At 37.2% G+C, this 13,415-nt stretch overlaps 1 protein-coding gene across 1 annotated transcript in view; it reads right to left on the minus strand.

The window, feature by feature from the left end:
* The window catches only part of LOC5578839 (protein slowmo), a 34,791-nt gene extending 21,640 nt beyond the window's left edge, over positions 1 to 13,151 (minus strand). The window contains exons 1-3 of the mRNA XM_021847632.1: positions 12,976 to 13,151; positions 12,776 to 12,837; positions 747 to 912 (exon numbers count right to left, since the gene is read on the minus strand). Coding sequence (XP_021703324.1) covers positions 747 to 912; positions 12,776 to 12,807 — 198 coding nt within the window. The 5' untranslated portion in view covers positions 12,808 to 12,837; positions 12,976 to 13,151. The remainder of the gene's footprint in view (positions 1 to 746; positions 913 to 12,775; positions 12,838 to 12,975) is intronic.
* Positions 13,152 to 13,415: the final 264 nt, after the last annotated feature.

Raw genomic sequence — 13,415 nt, forward strand, 5'->3', positions numbered from 1 at the left:
CTAAACTTCTATGGAAAATAAATTTATTTTGCCTTACACAGAACACGTAGATTTAAGAAATGAATTCATAATGTTGGAAATGATACCAATAATGTTTTGAAAAGAAAGAGAAAAGGAAGCCTCTAGGTACAAAGTTTATATCCGTTTAATCCATTCACGATTATCAGTGTAAAATCAGGTCAGATAAGATTTAATTTTGAAGAATTCCAAACAAAGAAAAAGTGAAGTCTTTAACCATTTACTTTTGCTGACAAAATCAATGATAAAATGGCAAAATTTCTTAATTGGTCAAATCTAATAAATACAACATTTCTAAACTTCGCCCAACATTCCTCTCTGTTCTTATCATCTGCTCTAAATTGGCTTCGCAGCTGATACTGCGTCTGACGCGCTAACATTTCGCGTGCCTAAGCAGAACTTAATGTTTTGATACAACAGTCAATTTGACTCAAATGCGTATTACCAAACAGGATTCAGTCAGCTAAGTGGAATACCGAACATATTGCGCATAAGCTTACGACGACAATCACGCGATGAACACCGAAATGATCTTGACATTGAAAACTCCCAATAAATTACCCACCATTGGACGAGAATTATTTCAACCGTGATCGACCGCGCCCTCATTTCCTGTACCATACTCTCTCTTATTACAATTACAATTACACACCGGACGGAGGTCACTTTCCACCCCGGCTGGGAAATTGACCATCTGCCACGACGCAAGATGCAATCTTCGCACTCACCTTCTGGGCCCACTGTGGAAAATACCATTTGGAGCTGACTAGCCGATGCGTATGGAGGACACCGTCGACGACCCGCCTCTCGACCACATCGGTGCCGATCACTGCCGTATTGATTGGATTTGGGTACTTTCGCCAGGCTGCCTGGGCCACGGTTTCCCATGGGTGGCTGTGGAGGAGAAGACGAGAAAGTTAGGGAGATTGCTTCAAGGTACTTCCTGTTGAACAGTGCTTTTTTACAAGGATTCAGTGTTTCAATGGTGGTAGTGACCGTCACCCTCGCTTCCCATTACACATGGCCAGAAGACCTTCGAATTTCTGTTTAATAACACAATCCTCCGCTCGCTTTTTGCGGCGACTCATCATTCCCTCGACCAAGATAGCACGCTGCACCGCGCACAGCTGACTCTCGCTCACATGCCCCGCGACGGTGACGTACGAACGAACCAGCAGCTTTAGTCATGGGCGTAGCCAGAAGGGTAATTCACAAGAAAGTTACTTCGTGCTCGTCTATACCAACACAACATAGATAGACTCACACTCAAATCTCAATCAATACGCTCTCCCGGGAGAGCAAACTCATTAGAGATCTGCTTCGCAAATCTCACGCTTGAGATTTTGATGCAAAATCACTCAATCAACTCAAACGGTAAAAAATGATTCAGACGCAAAACTTGTCAAAAACTCGTGAAATCCGAATGTTGTTGTTTACGTTAGAAAGGATCACTATAATTTTACTAGACTAACAAGAGATTACAGCCGTTTGTGAGTAAACTGTGGAAATACGAGACAATGAGTCAAAAAGGAGAGCCAACTCATCCATGATTTTTTGACTGCTGAGTTGCGTGATTGACAACTCACACATGAAAAATCTCATGCGTGAGTTATGAGAAATTGAGTTTTTCATAACACTGCATGTGTGTTATTTTCAGACATCCAAAAATATCAAAGTTACTGGAGGGTAATATAGTTTCTGGATAGAAGATGCGAAATAATTGAAGGAAGGGAAGGAGGAAAAAACATCCCGCATAAAAAAATATAATTCGCCTTATAACCTCAACAGTTTGTTTCTTCTAACCGTCACAAACAGTTGATTAAATGTTGAACAATTTGAAACCTAAAACTTTTGACTATTAAGAACAATTTGAAGCAACCAAAGCAAATAGTGACAATACATCATAATGCTCAGTAATTGTAAAATTGTATAAAGATAAACAATTTTGAGAAATGGTAGAAACATACTGCCACCTTTCGTAAAATGGTTTGAGCTTATATCTTAATGACACACATCCTGCATTCAATATGATACTTTTATTCAACAGTTTGACAAACAGTTGTATGTATTGATATTAGTGAGAACACTATATATGAAAATTTGCAACATTTTGCTGCAAACAGTCATGTTTATTTTGTTCGATCGAGTCAGAGTAATTGAGAATCAAGTTTAAGTGAAGTTATTTAGTACTATAATACAGTCTACCCTCCATGAGTCGATGTTGAAGGGACCATCGACTCATGGAAATATCGAGTGATGGAACAGATATCCTTTGGAAAACTGTTTGAAGGGACCATCATAGTAACCATGATTTTTTGAATTTAGTATGGACCGATGCACGAATTCACTAATTTGACGTTTGAGCGGTGCCGAATTCACTGGTTTCCATGGCCACATAAATAACACGGCACCGCTAAAACGTCAAATAGTGAACTCGTGCATTGATCCATAGTTCCATGAGTCGATATCGAGTAATAGAACATCGACTCATGGAGGTTTAACTGTACGATAAAATAGATCCTGTTTCCTCTTCGGGAACACCCGAAAATCCATAAGGTAAGAAAATTATGTATGTACCAAGTGCAAAGGCCTCTCTCCATCGAGCAGCGCTGAAATTCCATCGCAAAATTCTGTCCGTATTCAAAGTCAGTTTTTTTTTGTCAAACAGATCCGCATTCCGACCGGGTTCCGCATTCCGATGGATGGTGCGAATTTGTATCCGTGAGCTGTTACTACTGGAGTGAATTTGACGAATCCTTGTCAAAGATCGCCTGTAAATTGAGTGACTGCAGTGTGAATGCTTAGGTTAATATTCCGCCGGAAAGAAAATGGATTCAGAAGATCAAGCTCAACAGCGGATGTTTTTTGGTTGGGCTGATTTGTGTGTTGTGAAAATGAAATGAAAATGAGCAAATTTTGATTGAAATGTTGTGAAAAATATTGCTTGATTTATTTGTATAACTTCATTACGTAATGTCTCAAATAAAATTTAAAATTACACAATCGATTGCTTTTCGTGTTCTTTTCATAAGCGACGTCATTCTGTATTCAACCTAAAAACTAAAACATGTGTTATTCGATTTATGCTCAACTTTTAATAAATTTCCATAGTGATGCTTTGAATAACATATTGTTTAGGTTTTTAGTTTGAACATACTGTTTCTATTGGTAGAGGTTCACTAGCAAAACGGCATATGGTTGAAATACACGCAGAGAAAACAATTCTGATATCAAATATATCCTGAATCATAACAACACATTTTTTTGTATTATTTGCCGGCTTATAAAAGCCATTCTTTGTTTTAACTACTGCTAGTGATTTAGTTCAAAAATATTTATTGTTGAATTTGACAGATGAGATTAACGCGGTTCAACAAAACAAATTTTTGATTTAAATATTTTTCTTCTAAAACAACAATATTTTTGCATTAAAATAAAACTTCACTGTTTTAAAACAAAGTGTAACTGTTTTTTACTTTTATAATATTTTTATTTGAAATAATAACATCTTTTTATTGGTCCCAGGCCCCGCTTTCTTTACTTTATTTTTATTTTGAAATGAAAAAAAAGGTTATGGCTTGGAAGGCTTAATTTATTTACATTTTTCATAAACATGTTCGAGGTACCTGCAACACTTTCCAAATGATGAGATGAAATTAGCAGCTCAATTTCCTTCTATTAAATTAGTATGTATCAGCGTTTATGAAATCTTGTATGTAACTGCAATTAATAAAAACAGCTAATCAACATTTTAGAAAAAATGATCACAACTTACCAAAAACGGTTTTGATCGTTGTTTTAGATATTTCCAAACGATTGATTTAACTTTCCTAGATGCATTTTTTTCCATGTCGAGTGCTTCAATAAAAAAATTCGCGTCCGAAATTTTCACTTTTACCTCGTTTAGAGCAAAAAACAAAAATGGCGGGTAGCTTCACACATCAACAATGGAGATAATTGAAACAAACAAACCTTCCCTTTGAAATGAGATTTGTTTTTGTTGTTTTTAAAATAAATCTCTTTGAAAATGCTGTCCCTAAATTCAACAATATTTCCAATTTGTTTTGATAAAAATCATTGTTGTTTTAACGGAATTTATTTAATTACAACAAATTGAAAGCGCTTGTTGAAAATAACAAAAGCAATCATTGTTTTGAATCGATGTCAATTTTCTGCGTGTACCATAACGCATTATAATCCAACAACTTCATATACATTATTGTTTATTTTTCAATTGTACAGGACAACTATTTAAATACGGTTTGTTTTACAGTGAATTCCCGCATAGAAAAACACAGTTTGCCTTATGTTGAGAACAGTAAATCTATTCTATCTGAAAAGGTTACTGTATCCAAAACAGTTGATTTTATGTTGAACAATATGAAAATCATTGCTCTAGACAATAAAAAACTGTTTTTTCAATCTACACCAAACAGTGACAATTTATTGTACTGTGCAAAAACAGTTAAACCACATGAGGATGAAAATTGGAGATAAATGGTAAAAACGTACCGTAACATTTTCTCAAATTGTTTATGTTTATGTTTGCACAACACACTAACACATGTGTGTATTTCACCATTAATTACATTTGTTTAACAGTTTGGAAAACAGTAACATTCATTGGTATTGGTGATGGTTGGGTGCTTACCAATTTTCATTATATTAGCGAAGCTGTCATATGTTTTGTTTTCGAAAAGTGAAAATTAAAACAATTCATGGCTTTTCACGGATTAGTGTCGATATTTTTATCTTTCGTGGAGTTATTCACCTGCAAATGTACAGTTACCTTTAGTGCAATTTCATTGGACGTGACGTCCTCGTGAAAAAAACATTATTTGGCAACAGCACAACACTAAAAGTCGGAAAATGAATGCGAAACTAGAGGAATCCGAAAAGGAAATTGATTTTGTACGTAGTGAAACAGTTTTAAAGCTGAATATTACAATACGCAGTTTAACGTAGCTCGACTCTGAATGCGGAGTTTATAAGATCCGGATGGAATGGAATGAATTCCACCCACAAAACGAAGACATTTTTGTATTGATGGTAAGCACAAGCGTTTGAGTCTTGATATATATATTATCAATGTCATTTTTTCATGTTTCAGAAGGAACCAAATGTTTGAAGAGTGAATTCATTTTTCCGGATGATCTGATGCGACGATGGTATGCTTTATTTCGCAAAATTCATTACTGCCCTAGATCAAATAGTAAATATGCGCTTTGCTGAGATGTAAAAAAAATAGAACATATATTCAATGACGACAGCTGATCCGCCATTCCACAGCCGGAACAACATTTGAGAAAAACATTATACTGTGGTTTAAAAACTGAACTTAAGAATTATTTCAATTCCACTTGAAATAATAAATAACGATCCAAGTAAAAATTAAACCGAATAAATAAATATTATAAAAACCAACATGAAATCTAATGTGGTTTGACTAATTTTCCCCAAATCTTTGAAATAGTATGAACGTAAGGGTACAATTCAGCATAGGGTTAAAATATCATAAAACACCGTACATCAATAATTACACATACAGTATTTGTTTTCAATGATTTTTAATAGTTCAACCATTCCCACATTGTTTGATGAACAGTAGATTTGTAAAAAAATGGATAGTAAATCAACCATTCAGCAAACTGTAAACGAACAAATTTGTTCGGGATAATTTGCGATTTTTTATGGTAACATAACTTAACCGCCTATTCCCCACATTGTATTTTTTCCAATTACTATTTATCAAACTGTCAATACCGTTTCTGGTGGTGTACGTTTATTGTTATTTTGCAGGTTATACGAAATGGGTCTGGTATTGTTGCAAATAGTTGTGATAATTTCGGAAACAGTACATATATGGTTCATGATTATGCGGGTTGTGATCCTAAGTTTTGTTTCCTTGTGTTTCATGCTGAATAAATAAAAAAAAAACATTAACATATTAGAGGATGGATCATCGCAAGTAGAGTTCTAGGGGGCCTTCAGGGGGTCGACTCAATTTTGAAAATAAAATTCCCTGACTTTCCCTGACCTTCCAGTCGTTTTACAGAGAAATTCCAGACCACTGAGTTGGTTTATTTGAACCTAAATAAGTACGATTTGTACAAGAAGATACATATTCGACGATGTACATGATGTTCAAGTTATACACGCAAAAAAATTGTGCGGTAAAAACTACCATTTTAGGGGGTTAACTTAAGCGCTCGCACCGGCAATTTTCAGCAGACCAGAAATGCGCTTGATTTTACCATGTCTGTAGTTGGAATCAGATTGTTGTAAATTGTTTCTGTCAAATGTACCAGTAATGCGGTGGGGTGTACCGTAAACATAGTAAATAGGTCTGAATTTCCATGGTAGTTTTAAGAATGGGCGTAGTCAGCTAAAATAGTTATTTTTACCACAGAATTTTTCCCCGTGTATGCCGTATGACTGCAACACAATCATCATCAAATCCAGCAGGCAGCAAGGCTGCGACGACAGTGTCAGTATTGAACAGTGAGAGCAATCGTTCGGTCGTGTTCGCTTATGAGTAATATATTTTAATTCAATCCAGAAGTTAATCCTAAAGAAGTTTCGATATCCGAAGTTATCGTCCAGAACGCGTAGTCCCCTATTTCTAGGTTGAAAAGTGTAGTGAAATAATCAAGATTCCTACATGTATCTGTCAGATAACATTCTTGAGCGTTTATTCAAGTTATTATGATAAAACTGAACAATTGAGAACCTATTTACTTTTCAAACCTGAAAATCCGTATGAACAAAGATGTTCTAAGCTTGTGAACTACCTTAGCTCCTCCAAGAAATCTTCTAAGAGTATCTCCAAGTAATCTTACAAATTATCGATAGATTATCAATCAGATTCCTAATAATAATATTCCTGAAATTTCTGCTTCCTAATGATGTTCTGGATTCACAAAGAATAATTAAGTAATTTTGAGAGGCATCCTCAGAATGTCTTAAGAATTTCCTGGGTATATTTTTAGAAATAAAAAAACTAGGCGAAACTATAAAAAAGATCCTGATAAAAATCCTGAAGAAAGGCGGTACTATCTGAATAAACTGTTTTCAGAAACAAAAAATGAAAAAATCGGGAGACATCCTGTCCATTAAAAATATGTACTTTCGACAAAATTTAGTTTAGTTGAGTACCAATAAAGTTTAGTTTCTCATGTTGTAATTTTTTTTTTATTCCTATTACGGACACTTAAGGCTTCAGTGAACTTCAACTAATTGAAACATATATAAATTGAATCGTTCCCTATACAATTTTAGCATAATCAGGCCTTGCAAACACTTAAATTTCGAATGCTGGGTGAAGATTTGGATTCCACAGCTTTGATTCACTTTAATCAACAAAAATGTTCGGCCTCTTCATGATTTTTATTCCGGACACAACCACACTTTTGCTTCATATTCCGGACACATTGATTAGAATTCCGGACAGCTCATGAGAAACACAATTAGAATAATCGAATCATTAACTAAATGCACTAATCCGTTAGAAAGACGTCAAAACTAGTTGAACATTGTAAATTTTCATGGATTGCTATGTGAAATGTTTCTAAAAATCATCTTTCAAATTGGGAACTTTTTGACGGCCCATTTTGAAACATTTCGAGAGAAATCTTTTCCATACAAAGTAGAGTGTCCGGAATTTGAAGCTGTCCGGGATTCGAATCAAAACGGTACATCAAATGTAACAAGAGTGAAACTCCAAAACATTCAACCGAAAAAACCACCACCAAAGGCACAAATCTAGAAAACCAAACATTGTTCAGAGCTGAAAAATTGATCGATTGATCACCTCCAATCTCTTTCGATTTTTCTTTTTATTATGATTGAATCACCAGATATGTGCTCTTTAAATTTTGAGATACGGCTTCTTTTCATCTGCACTCAAATACGAAAATCCTTATTGGTTTATAGTTTTACTTGGATATTTTGAGCAAACTTGTAAAGATTGTCATGAACCATTTTTTCTTCCAAGATTTTGAGCAAAATGCGTGGAACACGCAATGATCTAGGAAACTTTAGAACAAAATATGTTTAAAGCAATCCACGCCAACTTCGAAGAAGTTGTTCAGAGAGCACTGTTGATATTGCAAAATTATTTAGGGGGAAGTCCTCTATGCCCAGACACTTTTTGTTTTTTGGTAATATTTCAAAATTTATATTAGTTTTATCGTTATTTTTTGTGCAGTATAAAAAAATTACATTATTTTCAATAAAAACCCACATGAGAACAAAAAAATTTACAATTCATTTTTATGATGGATTGCATTATGTACCAAAAAAGGTGTGCTCTGAAATGTGTCCTCTATGCTCGGACACTATGATTATCACCAACATACTTAAATCTTAATATCGTTATTCGTTTTTAGAAAATTCAAACTGTCCGGGCATAGAGGACTTTTGGGGCTGTTCGGGGCACGTCAGGAGTTAATCATCAATGTTAACTTCCTTTTTCCGATCAGGCTAGATAGCCGCGTAGTGTCGGTAGCGGTTGTTTCAACTGGCTAAGAATTAACACTACGGACTGCCTGTACCGGTGGTAAAAGTCCACCTAACAGGTGACCCCTAATTCATGCGGCTTTAAGCTTACCGTGCCTAAGAATGAATGGTTAGGGGGGTCTAAATAAAACCTAACCGCAAACGGAGCCTGTGGAGCATTAGGGCGCTCTCTACAGTATTATGCTCTTCCTGTTCTACCCGGAGCAATGGTGCAGGTGACCTTGTGTTTCTCCGAGATAATCGGCTTCCCTTCTTCAGTCTCAAGCCTGAGGCTTAATAAGGGTGGGATTATTAATACGTTGTAATTTAGTTTAAATTTTCACCTTAATGGTCTCGCATTATGCGTTTTACACAGTGTATTCTGTGCTTTTTCGCCTTTGGCGACTTTTAAGAGATACCGATCTGGTTTTTTCGCTGCTGGTCTTTCGTGCTGAGATTGCGAAAAGCTTAATCCTGCCTAGTTTGGGTAGTGGCTACGGTTAGGATAGCTTAGTTAGACCAATCTTCAGCATAAAATATCAGCAACGATGATTCTATGTAGACTCATGCAAATGGTACAGCTTAAGTGGCGCTAGTTCAAAAACCTTACTTTTGTGAGCTTTTATCTAGATAACCTTGTGGACCCAGGTTTTGCTACTTTCAGAAACATGAAATGGTAAACTCACGTGACATGCCTCGTGCATGCGTGCTCGTAAATAGCGCAGACGTTGCTACACTCATTTCTGAGTTAACAACCAGAGATGTATGTGATGTCACAATTGATATTTTTGTTCATATATTATATATTCAATAGGAAATACGTCTTTCGTTTTGTGGTGTATTTACCACATGATGGACCATCCCCAATGGATGATTTCAAACGAGTTGTCGTTCACTGCCTATGAAAAGGCCTTCTGCTGATTGTGGGCAGTGATGCTGATACTCATCACATCATCTGGAGCAGCTCTGATACCAATTTGAGAAGCTCCAGTCTGATGGAATGCTTATGTAGTTCAAATCTTGGATTACTTATTGTAGGAACCTTCATGGCATCTGCTAGAGAAGAAGTGTTAGACATAATGCTTCGCTCGAACAGAATCAGTCACGAGTTGACGAATTGACATGTATCAGATGATAAATTATTATCTGATCATCGCTACATCTCAATATGAACATATGAATGTAAATTTGCAGACTTTGCATTTGTTATACTCCACAATCTGGGAATTGGTTGTGACCAAATACCATGGATGTTCTGCGTCCATTGGAAATCCTAGTCATTTGGATGTTTCCACTTCCGGTGAATTGGGACACAATTGTCCTTGCTTCGAGTGATCTCACAATTGCTTGTCACTTTGCTTATAGGAAATGTTCCTCACAAGTCCCTTCACAGGACGAGTGGACGTCTGGCTATTTGTAAAGGAATATGTCAGATAGTCAGACTGCCTTTAAAGCTCTTGCTTCGGCCAACTCAGGGTCTAAGCTTGTTATCGAACGTCGAACTCAATTTAAGGAACTGAATTCAGTGAACTCTGTAAACCTTGTATGGTTCCTTGCTATTCTTCCATTGCTGGGAATGAATTGGCTTATGAATTAGCTCGCAATGGAACATCGCATGACTTCATTGGCCCTCAGGCAGCTATTCCAATTTCGAAGTGCTGTGTGAAGCTCCAGAAATTCTTGGGCGGCAACTCAACATATTGGAATAATTTGGAGTCTTGTCGTCAAACAAAATTGTACATTACTGAGCCATCCCAAAAATGGCTAAGTATTTGACAAATCTGTCAAAGCAGAATTGCAGTCTATTGGTTACAACCTTGACTGACCACTGCCGACTCAACTATCACATTTGTGTGATTGATTCATTTGTGTGTGATAGTTGTGATTCCGATTATGGAACTTCTTATCACCTGATAAGAAGAAATTCAAAAACTTCGGTTCAAATAAAGATCACTTGGGCGAATTAGGGGCATATGAGACGAGGCGCGAAAAATCCAATAAGTAACGCGACTTTCATATGAATCCCCGAAAATATGCCACCGATCGATAGAACTGAAACATCCGCCGAACAATATAGTTAACAGGTCGAGGCGACAAATTTTTGCCTGTCTAGTGTTAGTAGTGACCAACACTACAACATCTAGCCGTTCACAACCAGGACGTTAGGCAACGATTTGTCGCTTCGATTGTGTTGTTCATATATGGCCCTCTGTTAGTTTTCAACTTCTATTCATTTCTCTCGTCGCTCGCTTGCGATTCTATCCATCATATTCTTTCATTACTTTCCTTGCTCCCTTCCACTTTGAGTAGTATCGCTTTCACCGAGAAAAGCCAATAAATGCTAATAATGATCACCTGATATGTAACTGTCCAAGTTTCGCGTAATTGCGATTCCAATTACTTGGTAAACACTTATTAAGTGAAACTGATTTCAGAAACCTGAATCTTCAGGACATTCTGTCATTCTTAACCCGCTGTGGTAATGAGCTATAGGCTCTCTTTACGCTCTTGCGTTTTGCAGTGCCCTTTTTAGGGCGCTGTGCGAACCCATTGTGGTATGGAGCTACATGCTCTCAATTCGCTTATGCAATTTTCCCTCTTCAAGGGACCCCACTCCTATTTCCTCCCATCTTTCCCTTCCCTTTCCTCTCCTATCGGGTAGATGATGAAATAGGCTCAATTATGGCGATGGCACAAATCTCCCAAATGGCGGGGAACGTGCCTCTGGAGCCGGCCTTCTGATACCTGATACCTGATACTTAAATCTTAATATCGTTATTCGTTTTTAGAAAATTCAAACTGTCCGGGCATAGAGGACTTCCCCCTACCCATTTTTTTTTAATATCGTATTGAATGTAAACATCATGATTATTAACTATTGTATTGCTGACTTAGCCTGATCGATAATGTTGAAAACGTTTGATGTTGTAGTATTGATATTTTTTCCCTGACCTCAAGTAAAATTCCCTGACATTCCCTGACTTTCCAAGTTTTTCCAGGTAGTCAACACCATGGGGCCTTCCTTAGCCGAGTGGATAGAGGCCGCGGCTACAAAGCAAAGCCATGCTAAAGGTGTCTGGGTTCGATTCCCGGTCGGTCCAGGATCTTTTTGTAATGGAAATTTTCTTGACTTAATTTCAGGTTTCTTCCAGATTGAATAAAATTTCCTGATAATTCCAGGTTTTCCAGATTTATCCAGGTAGTAGACACTGCACTACATTGCAGATGCAGATTTATTGCTGAAAATCAAGTATTTATATTCGTACTTTTCTCCTAGAACAAGAAGATTTGAGATTTGGTAATTTCCACTGAAGAAATCGTGGAACATCAAAACGAAGTCGCCAAACATTATACCGAGTGGCCGTTAAAAAGGAAGCCTAGAGGAATATCGATGTAGAGCTAGTTTTAAACATAAAAATGGGATACAAATCATAAGACATGTTCCAAATAGTTTATTGAAGGCTTCCGCTTCAAAGGCTGAACCGTGGACTCATTCGACTTTCCCAAAAACACATTACAGAAATGCAATTTTGTGTCGTTACTTAAGAAGTAAAATTCAAAATGATCAATTGATCAATCGATTCAAAATAAACATGACTGAACAGATGAAAACTGAATTGATAACAGACACGAATGCCACTCAGATATGTGATAAAGTGTCTATAATAAAGCATAATAATAATAATAAATTGATAAGAATAAACACGTTACTCAGGTTATTGTTTATCTGGGATTGTTTAGTAAATGTTTAAGGTAGTAGAAATCATAAATCAAATTATTTTTAATTTATTTTTTTAGCAGAAAAAAAGGGAGTTTCCAAAAACTTGACCAATTGTGAATGAATGAATGAATGAATTATTCACTAAAAGGTGATTCGCCATGCCCGAAAGAAATCCTTGCTACGCCCCCGCCTAATAGCTAATCGGAGAACTTGCCGACACACGAGGAACAAAGAAATTCCTCTCAAACACACAAGCTCACTTATTGCTCATTCGTCTGTCTCGTGAAACTTTTGGTTTCCATTTCATAATCACGAACAGAACGACGAATGCACCTCGGAAGCAGCTGTCCAAAGGTCACTTCCCCTGCCACTGTTGCCAAGGCGCTTTAATTCGTCATCGCCCCGGGGCCTCGGAATCCGGAATTCCGCATCCATCGGGCGGAAAATTCCAGAAACAGATTCCCCGCTCTGCCTTTTACATAATCGATACATTTCGCGAAGCACTACCACTATTGAACCTCCCCAGAATTGGCCACTTACTTGAATACATGCTCTGAAGTCCAGATTTTCATTTTGGATTCGGTGAAAAACGCCTTCGGAACCTGCGGGAAAAGCAAGCGGATTCGATCCAGATGTTAGAATCTTCCAGGGGAGCAAAGAAGAACAGGAGCTGATTGCACCAAGGAGTGAAATTTCTGCTGCAATCAGCCGCAATTATTCCTAAAAATCTCAACACATACACTCGCGCAATTACGGTAGAAAATTCGCCCCGCGCTGCACAAAAACCACTCGCGACAAAATCCAACCGAGAACGGAACGGAAAAAGAGGAAAAATCCTTTCGCGGAACGAAAAACTCGAACCACCGACCGTCTCGCTACAGCATGTATGATAAAGTGAGCGAATGGAAAATGCTGTCGCGGAAAAACTCGCGAGCGATCCGAAGGCGAAAAAGGCTACAGTTTTGCGACGGTGACAGATCTGTCAAACTTCTGCTCTGGCTGTCAAACGGAGTGTCCCTTCAGAAATAACAACAAGGGTAGATTGCCAATTATTGCACTCAACCCAAATATTGCACACTTGCCAATTCCGAAAATATTTCTCGCATAACTTCTAATCTCGCCCTAAAAGCCATTGGTAACCATGTGTGTAGCTCATGGGGTAAGACACTCATTAATATTG

This window comes from Aedes aegypti, chromosome 2, assembly GCF_002204515.2.
Source record: "Aedes aegypti strain LVP_AGWG chromosome 2, AaegL5.0 Primary Assembly, whole genome shotgun sequence".
NCBI lineage: Eukaryota > Metazoa > Arthropoda > Insecta > Diptera > Culicidae > Aedes > Aedes aegypti.